Source organism: Thalassophryne amazonica, chromosome 4, assembly GCF_902500255.1.
Source record: "Thalassophryne amazonica chromosome 4, fThaAma1.1, whole genome shotgun sequence".
Lineage (NCBI taxonomy): Eukaryota > Metazoa > Chordata > Actinopteri > Batrachoidiformes > Batrachoididae > Thalassophryne > Thalassophryne amazonica.
The window spans coordinates 134,120,746-134,147,374 of record NC_047106.1 but is presented as its reverse complement, the minus strand read 5'-3'; the positions used below and the strand labels follow the sequence as shown (position 1 = coordinate 134,147,374).

The 26,629-nt window shown below is 40.7% G+C and overlaps 1 protein-coding gene and 1 long non-coding RNA gene across 5 annotated transcripts in view; one reads left to right on the top strand and one right to left on the bottom strand.

Annotated features, from left to right (window-relative positions):
* The window catches only part of LOC117508788 (kinase suppressor of Ras 1-like), a 230,879-nt gene that overhangs the window by 152,175 nt on the left and 52,075 nt on the right, over nucleotides 1–26,629 (bottom strand). For 2 of the 4 annotated variants that reach the window (XR_004560194.1, XM_034168617.1), the window contains exon 1: nucleotides 26,151–26,274. The exons of 1 other annotated variant lie outside the window; for it this stretch is intronic. Coding sequence is in view for 2 of the 3 variants with exons in the window: in XM_034168617.1 (XP_034024508.1) it covers nucleotides 26,151–26,171 (21 nt within the window). In the remaining variant the exon portion in view is untranslated. Of the gene's footprint in view, nucleotides 1–1,908; nucleotides 2,007–26,150; nucleotides 26,275–26,629 lie in introns of those variants that run through there. One more of the 4 variants, XM_034168618.1, reaches the window with a different exon arrangement.
* LOC117508790 lies at nucleotides 1,953–26,206 on the top strand. Its single transcript, XR_004560196.1, has 3 exons — nucleotides 1,953–2,026; nucleotides 11,198–11,204; nucleotides 26,164–26,206. It is a non-coding gene; the product is annotated as an uncharacterized LOC117508790 (long non-coding RNA).

The following is a 26,629-nucleotide window of genomic DNA, read 5'->3' as shown; positions in this document are numbered from 1 at the left end:
AATTTTATTACAGAGATTAGAGCATGCCATAGGTATTAAAGGCACTGCGCTGTGGTGGTTTGAATCATATTTGTCTAATAGATTACAATTTGTTCATGTAAATGGGGAATCTTCTTCACAGACTAAAGTTAATTATGGAGTTCCACAAGGTTCTGTGCTAGGACCAATTTATTCACTTTATACATGCTTCCCTTAGGCAATATTATTAGACGGTATTGCTTAAATTTTCATTGTTACGCAGATGATACCCAGCTTTATCTATCCATGAAGCCAGAGGACACACACCAATTAGCTAAACTGCAGGATTGTCTTACAGACATAAAGACATGGATGACCTCTAATTTCCTGCTTTTAAACTCAGATAAAACTGAAGTTATTGTACTTGGCCCCACAAATCTTAGAACATGGTGTCTAACCAGATCCTTACTCTGGATGGCATTACCCTGACCTCTAGTAATACTGTGAGAAATCTTGGAGTCATTTTTGATCAGGATATGTCATTCAAAGCGCATATTAAACAAATATGTAGGACTGCTTTTTTGCATTTACGCAATATCTCTAAAATTAGAAAGGTCTTGTCTCAGAGTGATGCTGAAAAACTAATTCATGCATTTATTTCCTCTAGGCTGGACTATTGTAATTCATTATTATCAGGTTGTCCTAAAAGTTCCCTAAAAAGCCTTCAGTTAATTCAAAATGCTGCAGCTAGAGTAGTAACGGGGACTAGAAGGAGAGAGCATATCTCACCCATATTGGCCTCTCTTCATTGGCTTCCTGTTAATTCTAGAATAGAATTTAAAATTCTTCTTCTTACTTATAAGGTTTTGAATAATCAGGTCCCATCTTATCTTAGGGACCTCGTAGTACCATATCACCCCAATAGAGCGCTTCGCTCTCAGACTGCAGGCTTACTTGTAGTTCCTAGGGTTTGTAAGAGTAGAATGGGAGGCAGAGCCTTCAGCTTTCAGGCTCCTCTCCTGTGGAACCAGCTCCCAATTCAGATCAGGGAGACAGACACCCTCTCTACTTTTAAGATTAGGCTTAAAACTTTCCTTTTTGCTAAAGCTTATAGTTAGGGCTGGATCAGGTGACCCTGAACCATCCCTTAGTTATGCTGCTATAGACGTAGACTGCTGGGGGGTTCCCATGATGCACTGTTTCTTTCTCTTTTTGCTCTGTATGCACCACTCTGCATTTAATCATTAGTGATCGATCTCTGCTCCCCTCCACAGCATGTCTTTTTCCTGGTTCTCTCCCTCAGCCCCAACCAGTCCCAGCAGAAGACTGCCCCTCCCTGAGCCTGGTTCTGCTGGAGGTTTCTTCTTGTTAAAAGGGAGTTTTTCCTTCCCACTGTAGCCAAGTGCTTGCTCACAGGGGGTCGTTTTGACCGTTGGGGTTTTACATAATTATTGTATGGCCTTGCCTTACAATATAAAGCGCCTTGGGGCAACTGTTTGTTGTGATTTGGCGCTATATAAAAAAAAATTGATTGATTGATTGATTGATTGATGTGCCAAATTTAAGAATGTCAGAGGAAAAATAGTTTTACATGCAGGGACTTAGCTTCATTCCTTTCCTGCATGTAGTGAGGGAGAAGCAGCACGCTGATACATGGAGAAGTATTTGTCCCAACTTCCGGTAAGAAGTCAGTCAATTCTGCATCCGTCACTAGAGAAATAGGGATATCAGAAGAAAATAAGTGGGCAAGTCATAACATATCACATCATTTTTACATTCATCAAAACATTCCCCTCGCACCCTGTGGATGGGTGAGTCTTCCCTTTAATTTTTCACCCATCGGTGTGTCTGTCAGAGCTCTGAGGCTACACCGAACAGGATGGTGTCCTCCTGCAGCACTCGTGTTTCTGCAGATGTTCCCATGCAGCCATGTGCGTGCTTTGCAGCTACCTGCTCGTTCTTGTTTGACATTAAGTGATGTCATCTGAAGCTGGGCTGTCTGCACAGCCGTAGGAAAACATGGAGCCTGTCAGGGCTTCCCAACACACAGTTTGAGACCACTGCTGCAGTTTATGTTGTCATAAAAAAACAACCCGTAATTAATGGGACAAATGACACATGGTGATCTCAGTCTGTTCTACCATCTCACACACTGTGCGTCACTGCTACATCAGAAAACATTTGCACAGTTGTGCCACCAGCAGGGTAAACAGGAGGCGTCAGTATAACAACTGCAGGGAAACCTGAGAGGTGCAGCACACTGAACTCCATCATTCCATCTCATACTGTCTAGCAAATGCTCAACATGGACCAGATTTGAAAGAAAGAAAGAAAACACTTATTGGTTTGCTTTTTAAAAAACAACTGAGAGTTCATTTGCAATTTAAAGTAAAAAAAAAAAAAAACCCCAGCTTGTGGAATGCAAGATGCATCATCAGCAAAACCACAAATTTATCTTGTTCATATACACAAATCTAACCATTGCTTATTTAATTCTGATTATTATTTACTGATAAGGGCCCGGTCCCACTGGTGTTTAGGAGGATTTGCGTATGGATTGCGCACAAAATTGGCTCATATTCGCTTAACATCTGCAATATGCGTGAAACATGCTTGTATGAGTCGTCCGACACCCACACACGTCCGCAATTATCCACAGAGGCACGTTTTTCCGTTGCCAGGATTTTTGAGCTGCACAAAATTTTGGCTGCAGATGACATCCGCCTTACATACTCCATACATAATACATACACAAACATACTCAATCTATGCGCTGTATATTCACCGTCATCTGCTGATATCCGCAACTGACGGGGATTTGCAGCTTGGCAGAGGACTGGGACAGTGTGTAAAATGGATATTTTCCATGCCCATCACGTCCACATCATGAACAAAATAAGTTGTAGCAACTGCATACAGATTGGCCACGAATAAAGTGTTTTTATTACGTCTGCTTTGCATCTGATTTGCGGCGGATGCAAATCACATGCGCTGTGTTCACAGCTGGACACCGTTCTTTGTTCTACCAGCTGCCACGCACTGTGCACTGGACGCTGCGTATATAAAATAATTATTTTGTGGTGGATTAATCATTTTATTCTGCAAACTGGCTGTTGAAAACGGCTCTAATCACCTCCTGATCACAGGGGAAGCTGCAGCTTGTTAGCCGTTTGCGCGAGCGGCTAACAAGCTGCAGGAAGTATTTTGAGCCGTCTAAAAAGGTAATTATTTGACTTGTTTACATTGTCAAGGCTTGATAAAACAGTTGCGTGTTTTTTCCTTCTTGTCTGCAGCTGTTACAGTATTTATTCCTATGTTTATAACAGATTTACCTTCTTGTTATAATCGTTCAGACGAGCTGCGCTCTGATGCAATCCGCTGACGTCACCACTCGCCCTGTTCACTGCTTGTTTACTCCAATCAACTCGTCCAAGTCCAGCAAATGCTCCAGAGCCTGTATTGTTGGTGTGAATAGTGATGCCGACGGCCCGAGTGCGCTTCTTTTATTCCGCAATGCAGATGCCGTGCACGCGCAACACGTGCGCGATGCATTCATAACACGCCCGTAATAATCACAATGCGTCGGATCCGTTTCCTCACGACATGCGTTATACAACTGTGATTGTTCATCATATATTCGCTATATATTATTAATATATCCGTAATTTATACTGGGACATTTGTCATTTTTGGCCATTTTTCTTGCGGACGACAACGAATGCCCGTAATTTGTATACTCAATTCATGCGCAATTAATCCTCTCCCCAGTGGGACAGGGCCCTAAGCTAAACATTCCTTACGAAAATTGGTGGCTCCATCCTCAGCATCCTTCTCCCTATGTACCCTGGGTCATTCCTCTGCACATATTAAAGCCATTCTAGTCTCACTTCTCTGACTTTGTCTCCAAACTGTCCTACCTGTGCTGTTCCCCTGATTACTAATCCCTCCGATAAACATTACTTATACAACCGTACATATGAACATGAACCCAGGACCGTCTGTTTGGGAGCAATGCATGCTAACTGGTTGTACCATGATGCTGCATATTTCAGAAATCAACAGCAATCCCTTTCCAACGCAAGTGAAATCATGTGATCCAAGTCAAACCAACCGATTGATAAAGATGTTAACTTGTGTTGATGTTTCATCCAGACTACAGGACTGCAGACTGGGATGGACAATCCGACTTGAGCTGAAATGTGCATCTGGACATATTGTACATTCAGATATTGGCATCAGAAAAACTGTCACATTGGCCATTATAGCAGAATTCCTACCATGTGCAGCGGCAGACTGGAGGTGACAATGTTCAGAGGTGTGGTCATAGACAATAATAGACTTAATTGACAGATGCAACTGAGTTTTAGCATTATTTACAGCATTATATTAAAACAGGAAACCCTGACTCTGATGGGAGCTTAAAAAGTTAACTTTTTGTGAGGTTATATACTGTTAATTCCCTTCTGAAATATCACAAATTATTCCCGTTTCCCTAATTAAAACCAGGTGACTCTGCCCTGAAATGATCCATTTCTCGCTGTCAATTTTTTCCCCCTCATTAAAGAAAAAACACAGGAATTCCACCACCTCTGGCTGTGACCACTGCAACCACGCACCTCTGACAAAAGTTAAATGTTTTCAACTTTTGCTGCTTACCGGAGTGACAAGGTCAAAGGTTGTTGTGGTGTTTTTAACAAGGAGGAAAAATGAACAGCGAGAGAAAGTTCACTTGATTTATTTCAGTCCACTTTTCAAAGTGATGTCCCTGTATCGCTACTTAGCATGCTAACATCTCTGTAAGATGTCTTGTAAATCACATCAGAGATATTATTTGGTTACAAAAACAGCACTTATAGATTTAGAAGTGTTTATTTCTTGCTAACATTAGCAAAATATATGAGAAAAAATGCCAAACATAATAGATTTATACATAAATACGGCTCTTGCCATTTTGGATTATTTTGTTCAAGCAAACAGTCAGGTGACGCCACTCTGACTTTTCACACAGATGAACAGCAAGCAGTTTTGGTGAATTCAGCGCTGATCTATGTAGGCTAATACGATTATGTGTATTTTTGCATTATTCAGCACAGAGTGTGTAGCTTTGCTGTCACCTTTTTTTTTATTCCTATCACCACCTAAACCCCTGCAATAGACTTGCATCTACAAATGCACAGTGCATCTGGAAAGTATTCACATTGCTTCACTTTTTCCATGTTTATTATGTTATAACCTTATTCAAAAATGTATGAAAATCATTTCCCCTCAAAATTCTACACACAATACCCCATAATGACAATGTGAAAAAAGTTTGAGATTTTTGCAAATTTATTAAAAATAAAAAAACTAAGAAATCACATGTATATAATTATTCACAGCTTTTGTCATGAAGCTCAAAACTGAGGTCAGGTGGATCCTGTTTCCACATCCTTGAGATGTTTCTACTGCTTAACTTGAGTCCACCTGGGGTAAATTCACTTGACTGACATGATTTTAAAAGGCACACACCTGTCTACATATAAGGTCCCACAGTTGACAGTGCATGTCAGAGCACAAACCAAGCATGAAGTCAAAGGAATTGTTTGTAGCATCATGCTGTGGGGATGTTTTTCAGTGGCAGGAACTAGACTAGTCATGACTGAGGGAAAGATGAATGCAGCAATGTACAGAGACATCCTGGATGAAAACCTGCTCCAGAGTGCTCTTGACCTTAGACTGGGGTGATGGTTCATCTTTCAGCAGGACAATGACCCAAAGCACACACCCAAGATATCAAAAGTGTGGCTTCAGGACAACTGTGTGAATGTCCTTGAATGGCCCAGCCAGAGCCCAGACCTGAATCCGATTTAACATGTCTGGACAGATCTGAAAATGGCTGTGTACCAACGCTCCCCATCCAACCTGATGGAGCTTGAGAGGTGCTGCAAAGAGAAATGAGCAAAACTGCCCAAAGATGGGTGCACCAAGCTTGTTGCATCATGTTCAAGAAGACTTGAGGCTGTAATTGTTGCCAAAGGTGCATCTACAAAGTATTGAGCAAATGGTGTGAATACTTATGTACAAGTCATTTCTAAGCTTTTTTTATTTTTAAGAAATTTGCAAAAAAAAAAAAAAAAATCTTTCATGTTGTCATTATGGGGTGTTGTGAGAAGAATTTTGAGGATAAAAAATTAATTTACTCTATTTTGAATAAGGCTGTAACATAACAAAATGGGGAAAAGTGAAGCTCTGTAAATACTTTCCAGATACACTGTATGTTATATGCAAATAGAGGGATCTGCATGCCAGAAGATCATGCTTGACCAGTTTATGCCTGCTTGCTTTAAGGAGGAGCCGTATTACTTGATATTAAGCCACAGAACAGTCCAGAGCTACCAGCCCCCTTAATGTTCTATCTCTTGTCTTTTCATGTCTTTTCCTGGACTGCTGTAGTCATTTGATTAATGCTTCAACCGCAGGGCAAATTGCTCATTTATTCAATTGACGTACAGTAGAAAACATGTGTATACATGCCTGCATACATATGCAAGATGATAAATTTGAAGCTGCTCCTGTAACAGTATTGTCAGTCCCTTTGAAAAGTATTGGAACAACAAGGCTAATTTAGTTCAGCGAGATATCTGGATCTGAGACTAGAACATGGGACAATCTGACAAACTCTGCCCGGCTCTTTCCCATTCATTAACAGAAATAGCAACACCAAAGTCAGCTTTCCAGATGGACTTCACATGAGCAGGGTGTTTAGTGTTTGGAATTAACAGGGCCCCATAAAATGTTGTAATGAGTTTCTGTGAGTCAAAGTTTTTAAAGTCTTCTCCAAAGTGGAGAGAGAGAGAGAACCTATGAGAGTGTAATCTAACAGCAGAAGTAATCGAGCTGAACACTTGTAAATCTCTAAAGAAATGACACTGAGGAAGGTTGCATTTTTGTCGGAGCTTGTTAAAAGACATCACAATATCATTCTCCGCTACATCTCCTACAGTCTTAATACTACTAGTGGCTCACATGGCACAATCCACTAAACCTGCAGAGAAATCAGGATTTGAATGGACAGGAGTGAGGAGAGAAAAGAAATCCTCTTGACTTTCTAATTTTCTTGTCAGCCTCCAAGCTTTAAGAGAATTCTTCAGAATAAAAATGTTTGTAAAATTAAGGCAAACCCATTTCTTAGGAGCTTAATACACCTTCCGGTGCTATTTGGACACGTTATTAGTGAAGAACCCTCATTGGATGTTTTGGGTCTTTAATCTTCATACACCGTCATCTGGGCAAGGGTGATATTAGAGAGTAGAGAGATTAGAGATATACAAATATACAAAATGTCATGAGGAAGAAAAGGTGTCACTGGGAAGCCTCCAAGGTAAGCCAAGTGGAATCAGAGTCATCTTTAAACCTTTATAAAATAACTGTACAGGCATACAGTCTGGTAATGTTTAATCTCAGGTATCCCAAGACCACCCTCCTCTAGAGGGCGTTGTAGCACTATTAGTTTTAGCTTGACCCGCTGATTTTTCCAGAAAAACAATGTCATGAAGCTGTATGCCATGAAGAGTAGAGAGTTGTGTTTTATATGTCAAAAGACTAGGGATCAGTTGAAATGGGTACAGCAAATGTGGAGGGGTATTCATCTAGAAAACGTGAACTTTGCCCAGAAGGGACAAAGGCAAGACCGCCCACTGAGCTAGGTCTTCTTTAATCTTTCAAATCAGGGGGACAAAGGTTGCCAGAAAACTGAGAAACAGTAGGATATCATGATAATACCAAGAAATCTTATGGGGTATAGGACATGTCTATGCCTGACACCAACAGGTCCTCCTAAAAGCTTCAGCCAAGTGTTCAGTCATAAGGGCAAACAGACAAGGTGAGGCTGGATGGTCCTGTCTGCAGACGGACCTCACAGTGAGAGCAGGGCACCTCAAACCATGTGTGATAAGTGATGCATGTGGGGCAGCAAACCATGTGTGATAAGTGATGCATGTGGGGCAGCATAAAGAAGAGAGATCTATGTCAGAAAACTGTCAAATAGATTTTTGAAAGAACCCCCAATAAACAAGGCCACTCCACTCTGTCAGAAGCTTTCACTGTATCCAGAGAGATCGCAGTGTTGGCCTTGGACTCGGAACGTAACTGTATACGATTTAGCAGGCACTAAATTTTGTCCAATTCTAAAACCAGTCTAATCTACTTAGATGATGTCAGGGCAGATACCTTCAAGCCTCCTTTCAAGTTTTGGCAAGTAATTTTTGATCGACATCCAGCAGAACGATCAGTCTGTCAGAGGCAAAAATCATCCGCAGATTTACCTTTCTTAAGAATTAGAGAGATGTTTTCATAGTGTTGGGGAGGAAGGAGTATGACAACATGTTAAGCAGAAGCCTAATCAACAAGTCACAAAATTCATTCATTCATTCATTTTATGCCGCTTATCCAGGTCTGGGTCACAGTGGCAGTAGACCAAGCAGCTCACCCCACACATCCCCTCACAAAATCCACCCACCCATTTTCAACACCCACTTACTCTAACAGTTAAGCGTCACAGGCGGGGGTTCGAGTCTATCCCAGCAGTTCCCTCACAAAATGTTTTATACAATTCTGGAGGCAGTCCATCCAGGCCAGGGGCTTTGTTGGATTGTAAAAGTACTGGCAGACTTCCTCATGTGTAATAGGTCTGTTCAAGAGATCTCTCTGTGTTTCCGAAGCTTGGAGAAGACAAACATTCATGCATTCATTTTGTACCACGTAACAGTTACTTTTTTAGACCAAGCGGAAAAAATATGGAATCACTCAATTCTGAGGAAAAAATTATGGAATCATGAAAAACAAAAGAACGCTCCAACACATCACTAGTATTTTGTTGCACCACCTCTGGCTTTTATAACAGCTTGCAGTCTCTGAGGCATGGACTTAATGAGTGACAAAGAGTACTCTTCATCAATCTGGCTCCAACTTTCTCTGATTGCTGTTGCCAGATCAGCTTTGCAGGTTGGAGCCTTGTCATGGACCATTTTCTTCAACTTCCACCAAAGATTTTCAATTGGATTAAGATCCAGACTATTTGCTGGCCATGACATTGACCCTATGTGTCTTTTTGCAAGGAATGTTTTCACAGTTTTTGCTCTATGGCAAGATGCATTATCATCTTGAAAAATGATTTCATCATCCCCAAACATCCTTTCAATTGATGGGATAAGAAAAGTGTCCAAAATATCAACGTAAACTTTTTGCATTTATTGATGATGTAATGACAGCCATCTCCCCAGTGCCTTTACCTGACATGCAGCCCCATATCATCAATGACTGTGGAAATTTACATGTTCTCTTCAGGCAGTCATCTTTATAAATCTCATTGGAACAGCACCAAACAAAAGTTCCAGCATCCAGTCATCCACAGTCCACGATTGCTTTTCCTTAGCCAATTGTAACCTTGTTTTTTTCTGTTTAGGTGTTAATGATGGCTTTCGTTTAGCTTTTCTGTATGTAAATCCCATTTCCTTTAGGCGGTTTCTTACAGTTCGGTCACAGACATTGGCTCCAGTTTCCTCCCATTCGTTCCTCATTTGTTTTGTTGTGCATTTTCGATTTTTGAGACATATTGCTTTAAGTTTTCTGTCTTGACGCTTTGATGTCTTCCTTGGTCTACCAGTATGTTTGCCTTTAACAACCTTCCCATGTTGTTTGTATTTGGTCCAGAGTTTAGACACAGCTGACTGTGAACAACCAACATCTTTTGCAACATTGCGTGATGATTTACCCTCTTTTAAGAGTTTGATAATCCTCTCCTTTGTTTCAATTGGCATCTCTCGTGTTGGAGCCATGATTTATGTCAGTCCACTTGGTGCAACAGCTCTCCAAGGTGTGATCACTCCTTTTTAGATGCAGACTAACGAGCAGATCTGATTTGATGCAGGTATTAGTTTTGGGGATGAAAATTTACAGGGTGATTCCATAATTTATTCCTCAGAATTGAGTGATTCCATATTTTTTTCCCTCTGCTTGGTCTCAAAAAGTAACCGTTACTGACTGCCACAATTATTTTTCCTGATTTCTTATAGTGTTTCGTAAAGCCAGAAAGTTGCCATTTGAAATGACTTTAGTTTTGTGTCATGTCTGTGATCTGCTTTATTTCTACAAAATTAAACAACTGAATGAACATCCTCCGAGGCCGGTGATTCCATAATTATTGCCAGGGGTTGTACCAATTTGTGTTGCTAATCAACTTAGAGAATGACTCTCAATTTAAAGTAAAATGTTAGGTATGTGAAATTATGCCAGGACTTGGGAAAATACATTTTATACAGGGACGCTGTTATACCACGCCACTGCACTGCAGACTGTGCAAAACAGCATACTTCGTATGACCGACGCACGACCGTCACACAAATAGAATAAAGAATAAAGAAACAACCTGGCGGCGACAGCATAGTAGCTAGCCATGCACACCATTTGCACAGGTTACATTGCTAGGCTAGGTTACATGACTGGCAGAGTTAGCACGAACGAAAATAATATCCAACCTTAATTCATATCTGAGTGACCCAGTTAGACAGCACTTTACTTCGGACCAGAAGATCAGAATGTCTCTCTCACACACAGATGTCTGATTTATGAACAAGTTAGGTTGCTCTTCATCAATTAATAGCTGAAGTTAACCTTCACTTACCGTCATGGCCGTAGTGGTCCCCGCCTCACTTTATAGTCACCCTTTCTTGACTTCAATGAAAATATATACTTGTTTTATAAAAAATAAAATAAAGACCTCTTTCTTGACCTCATATTTAACTGTTGACAGCACTGTAACAGTAAAACGTGTAATTTCTAACCTACATTGTTAATAAATGTAACTATTAAATTCTTTCTAACATTTAATTTTCTCTAAACATTTTACTTGTCGAAATTATTATTATTTTAAGTAGTATTAGTAGTTGTAGTAAAAAAAGGCTTCAAAACTGGACCCCATTCCATCTGGATTCGCCCCTGCTTCGGCGTTTGAGCACAAAGAATGGATAACATTTATTTATGCAGAAACATGAGCAGATTTACAGGTCAGAAAGTTTTATTGCGTTTCACATCATGTGGTCCCTCAGAAAGAGAGTTTAGGTGCGTTTGAGTGGAAAATAGTGTTAGTGTTGACGCGTCGCGGAGGATCAGCTGTTTAACGTGCAGATACGGAGCGGCTCAGCTCAGCTCTAAATAAAGGAGGGAAAAAAGCATAAAAATGTCTTTGTAAAGCTCAGTGCAGGTGTGCTGTTATCACCGCGCTTTAAGAGGTGAGGACGAGCCGTAGCTGCTACAAAAAAAAAAATGCAGATGAAAAGCTCACAGCTCGCTTTACTTAAAAAAAAAAAAAAAAAAAAATCCGCAGGCCAGTAGGCCATCAGGCCAGCGGTCAAATGCCCGGTGTGCAATACTATCAGTCCAGCGGTGGACATGATATGTAATGTTCTTTTGAGTAGCTAAGACTAAAATTAAACAACAGTTTGAAATTTATCCTTTCCTGGTGCTCAGTAAAAGACGAGATAAATATTTGGATTTTGAACTGCGCAACACTAAAAACTAGGAACTTCCTGGCTGGTCTCAACGTTGGAGAAGAAGGAGGACGTGGAATCACTGCCGGAACCATTATCTTAATAGTCCCATTAATTTATGGATTTTTACAGGCTACTGACAGCTCCGTTTCCACGAGGGGTTCAGGTCGGAGCTGCACCGTGTTTTTGGTGTCAAAACGGTTAATTTTCGCGAGCAGAATCCTTTTGATTGCCAGGTGGAACACTTTTGTATTGATGACTGCACATGCATGGTGTTGCGCGGATTCTCCACTCCACACGGGGGCAAAACTGAGTATTTTCAGATGATTTTATTTTATTGTTTTATGGGATAATTTCGTCACGTGCAGACTGAGATGTTATAAGCAGATGAGGAACTGGGAGTCTTTCAATTTGCACTGCAAAGTGGCTCATTAAGTGCAAAGACTCATTAACGGATTACAACCGGCACTGCAACCTGGTACCAAACTCCTGTGTAAATAATGGACTTTCTTCAACTGTGACAGAATGAATTAAATTATTTTCAGATGTCGTTTTGTAAAGGTGGATAAGTTTTCAGGTGATCTCACTGAAACAGACAGATAAGACATTATTTACTTCTTGTATTAATGGTTTTAATATTTAATAATAACATATTTTCAGTCCCTCGTCATTTTTCAGATTTGAAATGTAAATGTTTCTAAGAAAAACATAAATAAAAAAAATCCACACTTCGTCATCACTTTTTTGTGATGTCACAGATTGTAAAACTATTTTTTAAATCAGTTGATTATGACCAAAGAGCTGGAAAAAACCAACAACAAAACCCCCCCAAAAAAACAAAACAGTTTATCATGCTGAAATCAGAATCAGACAACTTTATTTATCTGGAGGGGCAATTCAGTTCACAGTTATTTATTTATTATTTATAATCATCATTCTGTGTTCTGAACTTTGCCAATATTGTCACCGTTGTCAGACTGAAGGTTTTCTCATTGTCATCTAAATAAGGCTCAAAACCATAAGCCTGTGTCCTCCACAGCTTATTCAGACACACATTCAGACTGGACTTAAAAAAAATAAAAAAGCTCCACACTAGAAAAAAAAATACACCTCGACCGCCGCTGTGTTTACAATTGATTTGGGTTTGAATCAGCAGGTCCCATTCCAGTGAAGACGTAGCAACAATATGGCTGCGGCTGAGTGCTGAAATAGAGCACAGGCAGCACTACAGACAGCTGTAGTTTATCCTTCACTCACGCACTTATCGACTTTTCTTGTTCAGGATTTTTTGAAATATCAACATTTCATGATTTTTAAGGATTGTGCACATTTTTTGGTGTCACCTACACTTCAAAGTTTACATGATTCTGTAACGATCACAGCATAATTTGTGAAATCAACGACAGTTTTCCTTGAAAAGACATTGAACCAGAACACATCCCTGAGGAATACCAGCATTCACTGGATTCTCCACCACTGTAACAAGTCAGACATTTCCAAAATCATTTCAAATTATTCTCTGGCAGCATGAATATCCATGAATTTCACAACAAACTGGCCAGTGGTCATGATCTCAGATGTGATCAATCAATCAATCAATCAATTTTTATATAGCGCCAAATCACAACAAACAGTTGCCCCAAGGTGCTTTATTTTGTAAGGCAAGGCCATACAATAATTACGTAAAACCCCAACGGTCAAAACGACTCCCTGTGAGCAAGCACTTGGCTACAGTGGGAAGGAAAAACTCCCTTTTAACAGGAAGAAACCTCCAGCAGAACCAGGCTCAGGGAGGGGCAGTCTTCTGCTGGGACTGGTTGGGGCTGAGGGAGAGAACCAGGAAAAAGACATGCTGTGGAGGGGAGCAGAGATTGATCACTAATGATTAAATGCAGAGTGGTGCATACAGAGCAAAAGAGAAAGAAACAGTGCATCATGGGAACCCCCCAGCAGTCTACGTCTATAGCAGCATAACTAAGGGATGGTTCAGGGTCACCTGATCCAGCCCTAACTATAAGCTTTAGCAAAAAGGAAAGTTTTAAGCCTAATCTTAAAAGTAGAGAGGGTGTCTGTCTCCCTGATCCGAATTGGGAGCTGGTTCCACAGGAGAGGAGCCTGAAAGCTGAAGGCTCTGCCTCCCATTCTACTCTTACAAACCCTAGGAACTACAAGTAAGCCTGCAGTCTGAGAGCGAAGCGCTCTATTGGGGTGATATGGTACTACGAGGTCCCTAAGATAAGATGGAACCTGATTATTCAAAACCTTATAAGTAAGAAGAAGAATTTTAAATTCTATTCTAGAATTAACAGGAAGCCAATGAGCCTAGAGGAAATAAATGCATGAATTAGTTTTTCAGCATCACTCTGAGACAAGACCTTTCTAATTTTAGAGATATTGCGTAAATGCAAAAAAGCAGTCCTACATATTTGTTTAATATGCGCTTTGAATGACATATCCTGATCAAAAATGACTCCAAGATTTCTCACAGTATTACTAGAGGTCAGGGTAATGCCATCCAGAGTAAGGATCTGGTTAGACACCATGTTTCTAAGATTTGTGGGGCCAAGTACAATAACTTCAGTTTTATCTGAGTTTAAAAGCAGGAAATTAGAGGTCATCCATGTCTTTATGTCTGTAAGACAATCCTGCAGTTTAGCTAATTGGTGTGTGTCCTCTGGCTTCATGGATAGATAAAGCTGGGTATCATCTGCGTAAAAATGAAAATTTAAGCAATACCGTCTAATAATACTGCCTAGGGAAGCATGTATAAAGTGAATAAAATTGGTCCTAGCACAGAACCTTGTGGAACTCCATAATTAACCTTAGTCTGTGAAGAAGATTCCCCATTTACATGAATAAATTGTAATCTATTAGACAAATATGATTCAAACCACCGCAGCGCAGTGCCTTTAATACCTATGGCAATACTACATTTAAAAAAAATTCTCAGACATGAAGACAATCTGAGATAATCTGGTTTCAAAAAGTTCACTCTATGCATTTGAATACATCTTCACAGCAGCCATTTCTAAGTAGCACCAAATCATAACATAATTCAAGGCGCTTCACAAGAGTAAGGTCTCATCTTACTAACCTCCCCGAGTAAGCATGTAGGCAACAGTGGTAAGGAAAAACTCTTTTAGGTGATTTTTTTTTTCTGAAGAAACCTCAAGCAGACCAGACTCAGAGGGGTGGCCAACTGCTTACGCCATTCTAAAAATAGCAAAGATCAACTAAACAAGCCATCTGCCCTCCTCTCAGACAAAGTATACACTGACGACAGTGTTTACCGTAGACTTTTTTTTTTTTTTTAGGGCCAGTGGTACTCAAGAAAATGAATGAATGAATGAATGAAAGAAAATAGCCTAAAATTTAAAAGCATGACCACCGCACTCAGAGTACAAACCTCTGCCAACACTAGTTGGCAATTCCACAAATTTTTACCTTGGAAAAAATTTTCAAAGTCAGTCATGTTAGAAGGTGCTTTTCAAAAGCTAAAAATAATACAAAATATAGATCAAAGGGGCTTTTCAATGTTAAAATCAAATATCCACTAAAAATGGGCTTTTCAAAATTAAATTCAAATGTCCACAAAATTCACAATCTAGATCAGATCTGGATCAAACATTGTCAGGCGATAGTGAGTGCCAGTCTATACCTCAGTTTCAAATATGAGAGTGATTGGGGCACGTTTGATTAAGATACAATGTAAAATGTACATTAAATGGGGTTTTTAATGTTAAATTAAATGGCCACAAAATATGTAATTTGGATCAGATCTGGATCAAACTTTGTCAGACCATAAAGGATACCATCCTACATAATGTTCTCAAATATGAAAGATATTCAATCTTTTTTTGCAGAGTTATGAATTTTTTAAAAACTCTTCATTGTTAAAGGACAAGATTTTTCCTGACTTTGACCTTTGACCTAGAAAATGTAGTAAGTTCTTTTCTATCAGGATATGAATCCTCTGTAAAAATGTCACAGCTTGGGATAGCTTGGGACTTCGGCAAGGATGGTCGCATTCCTCCCCTCTCCTCTCCTCCTTTTTCTGTTCTCTATCTCTGCTCTAACCTTCAAAGTCCCAGCTTCACCACACTGTGAATTCTTCAACCTAAGATTTGGATTAACTATGGAATTGATCAGCTGGTCTCTCAGGTTGAGTTCTGGCGCTGATTGGTTTGTGTGCTAACCTGACCCACAGGAATATTAGCAAGACAGGTGCTTCCGGAATCTCGTCCCCTCATAAGTCTGTCATGATTAATGACTTGGGCAATGCTGTGTAATCTCAGACTGTGTGAACTCTTGAAGTCAAATGCAAAATGGAGACCATCTTGGAGCAAATACGCTGTATTGCAAAGAAATGTGCTGCTGAGGACCAGAGAATATTCTTCATAAATTTGGACTCGAAATGGTCAGAGGTGCAGTAAATGGAATTCTGTATCTCTCCTCCTAACATCAACATGGCAGCCTTATCGGCTCCTGAAGGTCAAATATCCTGCTCTTCCCCCAGAAGGCTCTACAGCCTTGATGAAGGAATTTGGCTCCCCCTTCTCATCTATCTACTCCACCAGCCTGCTGTTGCCTAGCAACTTCAGACTTTACAAAACACGGACAGAAACTGACAGAAACGTAACTCATCTGTACACGACGCATGTCTCCCTCCTTCCATCCGTATTACCCCACATGTCTCTCCACTCCCCTCACCCTGGCTTCCTCCCTGCCACCTCGAAGGCAGCGCTGTTTTTACTGCTGCAGCCTTCAACTCCCCAAGCTGGGCGGCGTGGGCCCCGCCTGCTGCGGCCTTCGCCCATTTTACCTCAATTCGGATGATGGACTGCTTCAAGTTTAGTGCACGTAAACAATATCAAATGTATATGTGTTGTCTTTAATTCTGATGTGTGCCATTATTACGGTAAACAAGTAATAATTGTGGATTAATTGCTGTATCTTGTCTCAGGTAATTGGAGTGCAAATGTAATTTCATTGTTGTTGCACTCGTGTAATGACAACAAATCTCATCTCTCACAGCGATATATGAAAAATTGTGGGTTACAGGTTGTTAACAAACAAACAAACAAACAAACAAACAAACAGGGGTGAAAACATAACATCCGCCCAAGTTCGTTGCCGGATATAAAAATTTAAATCCTGAGGGGTTCAGAAATGCAAATGCTAATGTAAAGTGATGTGCTCATTACTTAAGTAATCCTACATCGTCTTGTAAAGCTTTGCCAATGGTAAAAAAAATAAAAACAAAGAAAAAGAAAAACACACTGTACGAGGTCTGTTAGAAAAGTATCCGACCTTTTTATTTTTTCAAAAACCTGATGGATTTGAATCACGTGTGCTTGCATCAGCCAACCTTGAACCTTCGTGCGCATGTGTGAATTTTTTCACGCCTGTCGATTGCGTCATTTGCTTGTAAGCAGCCTTGTGTGAGGATGGGTGTAGTCTCGTCGTTTTTTCTTTGCAAGGGAAAATGGCGGAACGACTGGAGCAGCGCAACTGCATCAAATTTAGCCAGAAACTGGGCGACAGCCAGGTGGAAACCATTCGGATTATTCAGACGGCTTTCGGTTGACGAGGCTATGGGCATCACACAGATTAAGGAGCGGTACAACTGGTTTAAAGATGGCCGCACAATGGTGGAGAGCAAGCCACGCTCCGGGCGGCCATCAACATGCTGACCAGATCATTTCCAAAGTGAACGCTGTGGTGATGCGGGGACCGTAGTATGACTATCTGAGAAATTGCGTAAGAGGTGGACATCAGCACTTTTTCGGCACATTCTACTGTGACAGAAGAAAAAGAGTTGCAGCGAAATTCATGTCGATGGCTTTGGCACGAAGCTGATGGCGCAGCAAAAGCGCCTCCATGTTGAAGCTCACAGGACATGTTGTGACATGCTCACCTCTTCCACCATCGGAAGATTCAGACGGCTTTCGGTGGCTTTTCAGTCGTGTGACTATCTGTGTTGTGTGTGCGTTTGTCAGTCCTGTTTGTGCTTTAATGTTTATGGGACTGTATTTAGTTCTCTGTCTTGTTTCTGTGGGTTATGTGTTTATTGTCTGCTGCAGGGACCCATGTCTGTATTCAGCATGTGTCCTTGTGGTTCGTTCCTCTGCCTCCCCCTTGTGCCCGTCCTTGGTTTTGCATTTGCGTTTTTTATTTCTGTTGCGGTCCTTGTCCTCTGACTCCCCCTGGTGACTGTTTCTAGTGTTGTCTGTGTCTAAGTCCCTGTGAGCTTTCATGTCTTTATGACTGTCTGTGTCTGTTTTGGTCTTGGGTTATTTTGTTCTGCATTTTAAGGTCCTGTCACACTTTGACGATTTAACCAACGCATGCTGACCATATTAAAAAAATGCTGGCATACGTGGGCGTACGTCTAATAAGTTATGGGTAATTTTTGTGTAAGTTAAGAGCACGTTGAAGCACGCTGATATATGTCCTAAAACTTTGCGCATGCTGAAATTTCAACGCATTGCCAGCGTATGACTCATACGTTCCGCACATGTGGGACATAAGTTGTAGGTAAGTTATGCGAGTGTTGACACACATTTCTTGTAATTTACTCATACGTTGAAATATGTCCATTAATGCTGCCCACTGACTGGCTGAAAGCTGCATTCTCATGCAAACAGACTGTTTCAAATATTAAACCATTCACACAGAGTAAATATGCAGGGGTGGTGGCCAAGTGGTTAGTACACTTGGTTTTGGTGCGGCAGGTTCCCAGTTCAAATCCCACCCCGCCACATTTCTTCATGTAAGTTGGAGATGCGTGACGAAGGCATCCGGCGTAAAACCTTTGCCAATTCAACGTGCAGAGTGCACCTCAGACTTGCTGTGGTGACCCAGAGTGCAAACAAGGGAGCATCCGAAGGGACTTACTTTTACGCATGGAGTAAATATGAAGTCTTAGCTGTTTATTTCATCATCACAGTCTGACTAAAAAGTATATCCACATAAAGCCTCCTTGGAAAACGACGTCTGAAAATACTTTAATTCCTTGTCATGGCTGAAGAAATGTCCATCTGTAACACCGGCCCTTTACGCACTGGGCTCAGATCATGGTTTCAACACAGGTGTCGCAGACCGAATGGTCCCCCCTAAAAATTGGTCCACCCTGCCTCCACTGCGCATGCATCATTTCGGAGCTCAGCTCTCGTCTGAGACAGAGTCTCTTCACCCAAAGCGATCAAACGGATTAATGGGATTATTAACCATCAGATGACAAGGTAGAACCTCTTAAATCTTTCTAAAGTCAGTTTTAAGCAGAAACGAGGCGATACTCAGTGGTGCTTTGAAATGACCAACATCAATCAATCAATTTTTTTATATAGCGCCAAATCACAACAAACAGTTGCCCCAAGGCGCTTTATATTGCAAGGCAAGGCCATACAATAATTATGTAAAACCCCAACGGTCAAAACGACCCCCTGTGAGCAAGCACTTGGCTACAGTGGGAAGGAAAAACTCCCCTTTTAACAGGAAGAAACCTCCAGCAGAACCAGGCTCAGGGAGGGGCAGTCTTCTGCTGGGACTGGTTGGGGCTGAGGGAGAGAACCAAGAAAAAGACATGCTGTGGAGGGGAGCAGAGATCGATCACTAATGATTAAATGCAGAGTGGTGCATACAGAGCAAAAACAGAGAAAGAAACAGTGCATTCATGGGAACCCCCCAGCAGTCTACGTCTATAGCAGCATAACTAAGGGATGGTTCAGGGTCACCTGATCCAGCCCTAACTATAAGCTTTAGCAAAAAGGAAAGTTTTAAGCCTAATCTTAAAAGTAGAGAGGGTGTCTGGTCTCCCTGATCTGAATTGGGAGCTGGTTCCACAGGATAGGAGCCTGAAGCTGAAGGCTCTGCCTCCCATTCTACTCTTACAAACCCTAGGAACTACAAGTAAGCCTGCAGTCGAGAGCGAAGCGCTCTATTGGGGTGATATGGACTACGAGGTCCCTAAGATAAGATGGGACCTGATTATTCAAAACCTTAAAGTAAGAAGAAGAATTTTAAATTCTATTCTAGAATTAACAGGAAGCCAATGAGAGAGGCCATATGGGTGAGATATGCTCTCTCCTTCTAGTCCCGTCAGTACTCTAGCTGCAAACATTTGAATTAACTGAAGGCTTTTCAGGGAACTTTTAGGACAACTGATAATAATGAATTACAATAGTCCAGCCTAGAGGAAATAAATGCATGAATAGTTTTTCAGCATCACTCCTGAGACAAGACTTTCTGATTTTAGAGATATTGCGTAAATGCAAAAAAGCAGTCCTACATATTTGTTTAATATGCGCTTTGAATGACATATCCTGATCAAAAATGACTCCAAGATTTTCACAGTATTACTAGAGTCAGGGTAATGCCATCCAGAGTAAGGATCTGGTTAGACACCATGTTTCTAAGATTTGTGGGGCCAAGTACAATAACTTCAGTTTTATCTGAGTTAAAAGCAGGAAATTAGAGTCATCCATGTCTTTATGTCTGTAAGACAATCCTGCAGTTTAGCTAATTGGTGTGTGTCCTCTGGCTTCATGGATAGATAAAGCTGGGTATCATCTGCGTAACAATGAATATTAAGCAATACCGTCTAATAATACTGCCTAAGGGAAGCATGTATAAGTAAATAAAATTGGTCCTAGCACAGAACCTTGTGGAACTCCATAATTAACTTTAGTCTGTGAAGGAAGATTCCCTATTTACATGAACAAATTGTAATCTATTAGAAAAATATGATTCAAACCACCGCAGCGCAGTGCCTTTAATACCTATGGCATGCTCTAATCTCTGTAATAAAATTTTATGGTCAACAGTATCAAAAGCAGCATGAGGTCTAACAGAACAAGCACAGAGATGAGTCCACTGTCCGAGGGCCATAAGAAGATCATGTTGTAACCTTCACTAATGCTGTTTCTGTACTATGATGATTCTAAAACCTGACTGAAACTCTTCAAATAGACCATTCCTCTGCAGATGATCAGTTAGCTGTTTTACAACTACCCTTTCAAGAATTTTTGAAGAATGAACATGCAGAACATGCAGTGATCACATCAGCTAGCAGCTCATGTAGCCGCGGCGCTCTGATTGCTTCCTCCATCTTTTATGATGAAATAATGCTGAATTTATGCAAAAATGATTGTTGTAGAAAAGCTTCAGATATCTGTAGCTGAGAAAGATGATGACTGGAGTGCAGTTTTAAGCAGAAACGGGGTGATAATCAGTGAACCGCGGCTAATGACGCATGAGCAGTGAAGGTAGGGCGGACCGATTTTTAGGAGGGACCATTCGGTCGGAGACACTGGCACTTTGCGCACTTGGCACTGTCAGATCATGGTTTCTGCACTGGAGGTTGTCCATCAAGTTGTTGAGTTGCAGCACCTGGCTGTACAGGCCGATACGGGACCAGTGCCTCGTCTACTATAGCTGCTGCAGGTGAATTGGTTGCTTTCTGCCATCATTGGAGCCTCGATCCCCCCCCACCCCATGGGCTTCTCTCTGCACCACAAGAAGATGAAAGTCACAGCACCTCATTCATTAAAGGCGTCAGTCAATTCTGTCTGCACACCATTAAATTAAAAACCCATGATCCACAAAGAAATTATATAAAATAATATTCAAATTACTAATTTTTCCTCGGTGTGGAACGGAGATGCCACGTGACACTGTGCGCGCTCAATGCTGTGCTCGTCAATATTTAAGTGTTCCACCTGCCAAACAAAAGGGTTCTCCTGGCAGTGGAAACACAAACCAAGTCAGACTTAACCGTTCTGACACGTATAATGCCGTGCAGCACCGACTTGAATCACTTGATGGAAATGGAACTGTTAGTATACGCTGGTTAAGTCTTCAAGGTGTGACAGCTGCATTAATTTATTAGGCATATGCCAGCATATGGCAGTGTTTTTAATACAGTGGGCATATGCAGGCTAAATTATCAAAGTGTGACAGGGCCTATAGTTTCCCTTGTCACTGTGTCTCATTCCTTGGTTATTTTGATCATGGTTTTGTTTCTATATAGACTGTAGTTTGTGCTTCCTGTTTTATTTTGGTAGTCTGAATGTGCTTGTTTGTTTGGGATAACTTCTTCCTGTGTTTTCTTCCCCAACTGTGGTTGATTACTTTCCCTCACCTGTCACCCATTTGTGTCATCAGCCCAGTGTGTATTTATGTTGGTCTCATGTTGCTCCATCTTGTGTTTTGTAAATACCTTGAGATTCACCTCTTGTTTGCTGCTGTATTCAGTTTTGTGTTTGTTATTCCTGGTATACTCCGTGACTGCATTCCTTTGTCAAGTTTTGGTTTGGACTCTTTACCCTCGTTCCTGCATGTCACCTGTTTGGACTGTTTGTCATTAAATGATCTTGGTTTGCAATTTATCATTTAACTCATTGCTGCCTGCATTTTGGGTTCTATTTTGCCTTTGCTAAATCACAGCACTGATTGTTACGCTGGACAGCAGGCTGTCACTGGTGCAATGTATGAATGGATATTGGCCATTACTTTTACGTTTTTTCATTTATTTTTGAATTGGTCTAGAAGCCAACCCCCCAAAAGAGCCTTATTTTGGAGTTCATGTTCCAAAGTATATTTTAGGACAAAATGTTGGTACCGTTGGAAAGGTAAAATCCTAAGGGGTTTCAAATTCAACAGTCATAAAAATCAGACCCTGGGCCGTTAACATGGAAACGGCCTTCAAAGGTCAATGACCTGAAACAGCCTGTGACCTGGGATTTACAGTCCAATAATGGAGTGTTTCTCTTTGATTGCTTCTGAAATCTAAAAGGAATGACCGATTGACACCAAAGTTGGTATGTTGAGAGAGGAGGAATGGAACATCGTGACTACCTATCACTTATTACCACTGACTGCAGTATGTGACCTTGGGATGACCTTGAACATACATGTAAAAGTGACACTTTCATTGCATATGTAAAATTTTCCTTTAAAATAATATGCTCCATACCAGCAAGGACTATATGGTATTGTTGGAGAGGGCAGTCAGGAAGCCAGTGAAGAGATGCTACAAAGGGTGTAATGTGTTCAATCTTTCTGCTTCCTATCAAAAGTCTGTCAGCAGCATTTTGAACCAATTGGAGACCCCTAATGTTGGACTGCGGTAAACCAGAAAACAGAACATTGCAGTAGTCTAATCTAGAAGAGACAAAGGCATGAATCAGAGTCTCAGCATCAGCCATAGACAGGATGGGACGAATCTTTGCTATATTTAGCAAGTGGAAGAAAGCAGTCCTCGTAATATCGCTAATGTGGAGTTCAAGGGACAATGTGGGATCAAAAATTACCCCAAGATTCCTCACTTTGTCAGTGTGATGTATGACACACGAGCCTAGGCTAAGTGTTAGCTGGTCAAATTTGATGCCAATGTCTCACTGGACCAACAAGCATAATTTCAGTCTTATCAGAGTTTACAAGTAGGAAGTTGCTAGATATCCAGCTTCTCACTGATGCAAGACAACCTTCTAAGGATTTTATGTGGATGAGATTACTAGCAGTTATCGGCATGTATAACTGAGTATCATCAGCATAGCAGCGAAAGACAATCTCAAAACGCCGTAATATGTGCCCAAGGGGTGCTATATAAAGGGAAAAAAAGCAGAGGGCCTAAGGACCCCTGTGGAACCCCAAATTTCATGTCACTAAGGTTAGAGGCAGTGTTATTGTACAAAACACAGTGAGAACGATTGGTTAGGTATGACATCAACCGTGCAAGGGCACCCCCAGTAATCCCAAAATGATTCCCCATCTTATCGAGTAGGATATAATGATCCACGGTATCAAACGCTGCACTAAAATTTAACAGCAACAGAACCGTAGTGGTGTCTGAATCTATTGCAAGCAGAGGTTCATTCACCACTTTAGTGAGAGCCGTCTCTGTGAATATATTTTCTAGATATTTTCTAAAAGCAGAATGTAGTGGCTCAAAAAGATTATTCTCAGCAAGGTGGTCCACGAGCTACTGCGAAACCACCTTTTCCAGAATTTTAGAGCAAAATGATACATTTTATATCGGCCTATAGTTTTTCAATAGACTAGGGTCAAGATTATAATTCTTAAGTAAAAGCTAAACCGATAAACAACCCAAAAATTAATCGGAAGCTACAGCTAACAATAACCTTCAGTATTGTCTCTGGTACACTTGCAACTATTAACAAGTTGATTTGAGTTTTAACACCACAATCGCTTCTGGTAGTATCAAAGGCTTCCACAGACCCAAACAATGAGTCCAGCACTTCTGTCTTTGTGTGCCCTGTCCACTGCTGGAAGCTCCTGTTACTACATATTTTGCAGCAGTGAAGCAGTTGAGAGGAGCTAAGCTCAACTCTACACACAAAAAAAATAAGCCATTATTCCTTAACAGGATATAGCAGTGCCACCATGAGGCAGAGGTATTGGACAATAAAGCAGTTTTGTCTTATGGTTTTGATTTAAAATCAAATTAATCTGGATAGTATAACTCTGTTATGTCAATTGTCATTTGTACAAAGTTAAAATATAACCATATCTTTTAATTTTAAATAATGCACTAATTCTGAAGTTTTGTAACAAACACAGGCAGATGCCAAAGGGATTATGGGTAAATGAGCCTCCACTAACAGTGATTGGTTGACTCATTCATTCTATGTAAAAACCAACACGCTAATGTGACGTGACGTGTGTGTTGGGATTTACATATAAATGTGCTTTTGTAAAATATGCCATTTTATTCATATGTTAAAAAAAGCCATTTGCAAAAGCCAAAAATCAAGTTGTGATTAGACAACCGTTTGATATAACTGGGGTCAAAATGCATAGAACACTGTCATCTACCCGTGCCCAGATGCTCATACCCTAACCCATATGCTCACCAGAGTTTTAGTTTTTTTTTTTTGTGCACCAGAGAGTTGCTGCCGTTTAAAAGAGCACAGACAGAATCCATGACAACAATTGTAAATGAACATTATACAACAAAAATGTATATTTTTATTTCTTTAGCTGCAGCAAGAGGCTACAACAATTCTCTGGCGCGCAAAGGATTATGGCATATCTCAATACTTAGTGTGAATACTGCCATGAACACTACTGGCCAGTAGATGGCAGTAGAGACTGTGAAAACTTGCCAAAAACAAATATTCCAAATAAATAATCCATGTCTGCTACGTTAAATCTGCGTGGAATTTAATAAATGCAAACCGAATTTCAGACATCTTATATATATTAATCTGGAACCATGATGATAAACAGTGTTGTAAAGGACAATAAGCACAATGTTAAAAAGCAAACAGGAAGCGATTGCTACTCACAGTGATTCCAATTGAAAATAATGGAGAAGCAACCTGAGCTTCTTCTGGCATTTTTACATAAAACAAACAATAACAACATCTATAAACCCAGAGAATATATTCATGAGAGTTTTAGGCACAATATACAAAGAGTTTAATGCTGTTGTCCATGTGGGGCCTGATCAGAGCATCTCAAATGCATTTCTTCTGCTGTGAATGTACAGAGATTACCCATAATGCACTGGACACAGCATGTCCACACTAAAACCTTCGAAATTAGTGCAGTACTTTAACTAAAAGTACTAAAACATATATCTGATATTTTCACTTTATAAAACTTCATAAGTCACGTTAATTTAAATAACATGTCCGAAAATTAGTTTGGTTAAAATTTTAACCAGAGGTTAAAACTGTATGCCTCTGGATGACTTGGGTGATATTGCCAGTAAGTTAGTATGTGTCAAGAGCAATTATCTTGTGACCAACTCTCCTCTGACTGCAGAGGGATAGAGCGGTTTCTCCTGAAACCAGCTCTATCGTCTGTTTAGAGAGAATAGAGCTGTTTAAACATTTAACAGATAAGCACTAAAATCTTTAATATCAGACTTAAATATTTTCAGCTGTTAAAACTTTATTCACTACGCCAGAAAAAACATGTTAGTGATCTAAAAATTATCTGATGGTTTTCAAAATTATCTGAAAAGCTAATCCGATAATGAACCATTAGCTTCGATAATTAGCGGTTAGCGGAAACTGTGCCCACCACTGTCCAGAAGTTAATGAGAGATAATCACTTCCAGCACAGTCGGCCCAAGAATGGGCCATAGGTCCTTAAACAGTTTTGTTGGTGGAGGATCAAATTAGCAGATTGTGATTTTTGTCGACATTACGTTTCGTCAGCGTGCTTCGTGAGATACTATCAAAGTCAGAGAATACATGTCCTTCAGAGTTGTCATGGGTGTCTTCACTCTTGCACAATCACTGTTCTTGAGAACTATATTTCAGACTTCCCATACAGTGCCATGCTGTTTGTATTTAATGAGTGATGTAAATAAAGTTGCCGCAACCCGATCTTAAATAAGCGGCTGAAGATGAGTGTGTGTGTTCAAGACGTATTAATGTGACTTGGAAATGCTCATGAGTAGTTAAAATTTTGGAAAAGTGTGTTTTACAGTCCTTTAATACATGGCATTTAAGCACTGCAAACATAAACAAAGGGATAATTATGCTGTAAAAAAAAGTCTAAATTCACTCTGGAGTGGAGCAAACAAAGTGAGAAGTTTCATAAAGGTGTGGACTAAATGAAGACAGTGTCACAGCGGAACAACAACACAGACACAAACGGACACCCTCAGCTAAACCGCCGTCACAGTCCTACCTCAGTGCGTGAGAGGTTCATCTACATGAGGACCTCAGTACTGTGGGAAACGTGCAGCTGCCTCCTGCAGGACGTGAGCCTCGCCTGTCAGCCCACCTGTCGCTTCCTCCTCAGACAGTGTCAGTGAAAGAACTGAGTCACGCTGAATGCCAGTTCCAGTCCCGCCCATGTGTGTGTGTGTGTGTGTATGCTTGTTTGTATGACACTGTGAAGTCTGACGGTGTGTGTCACTGTGTGTATAGGTTAGTTCAGATGTGTGTACACAGCACGACGTGCAGAGAGCAGCTGATTCACCACACTGAAGTCTGAGAGCGTGCTCGTCACTCACAGCCACGTGAGCTTTTCACAACACCGCCGCCTTCCGTGGCTTCATCCACACAAACAGCTGGGGCCAAGAATGTCAGAGTCACTCAAATCAGATGTGACAGCTTATTTGTTTAGAGGCCCTGGAAATGGTGATAAATTAACACTGTGCAGTA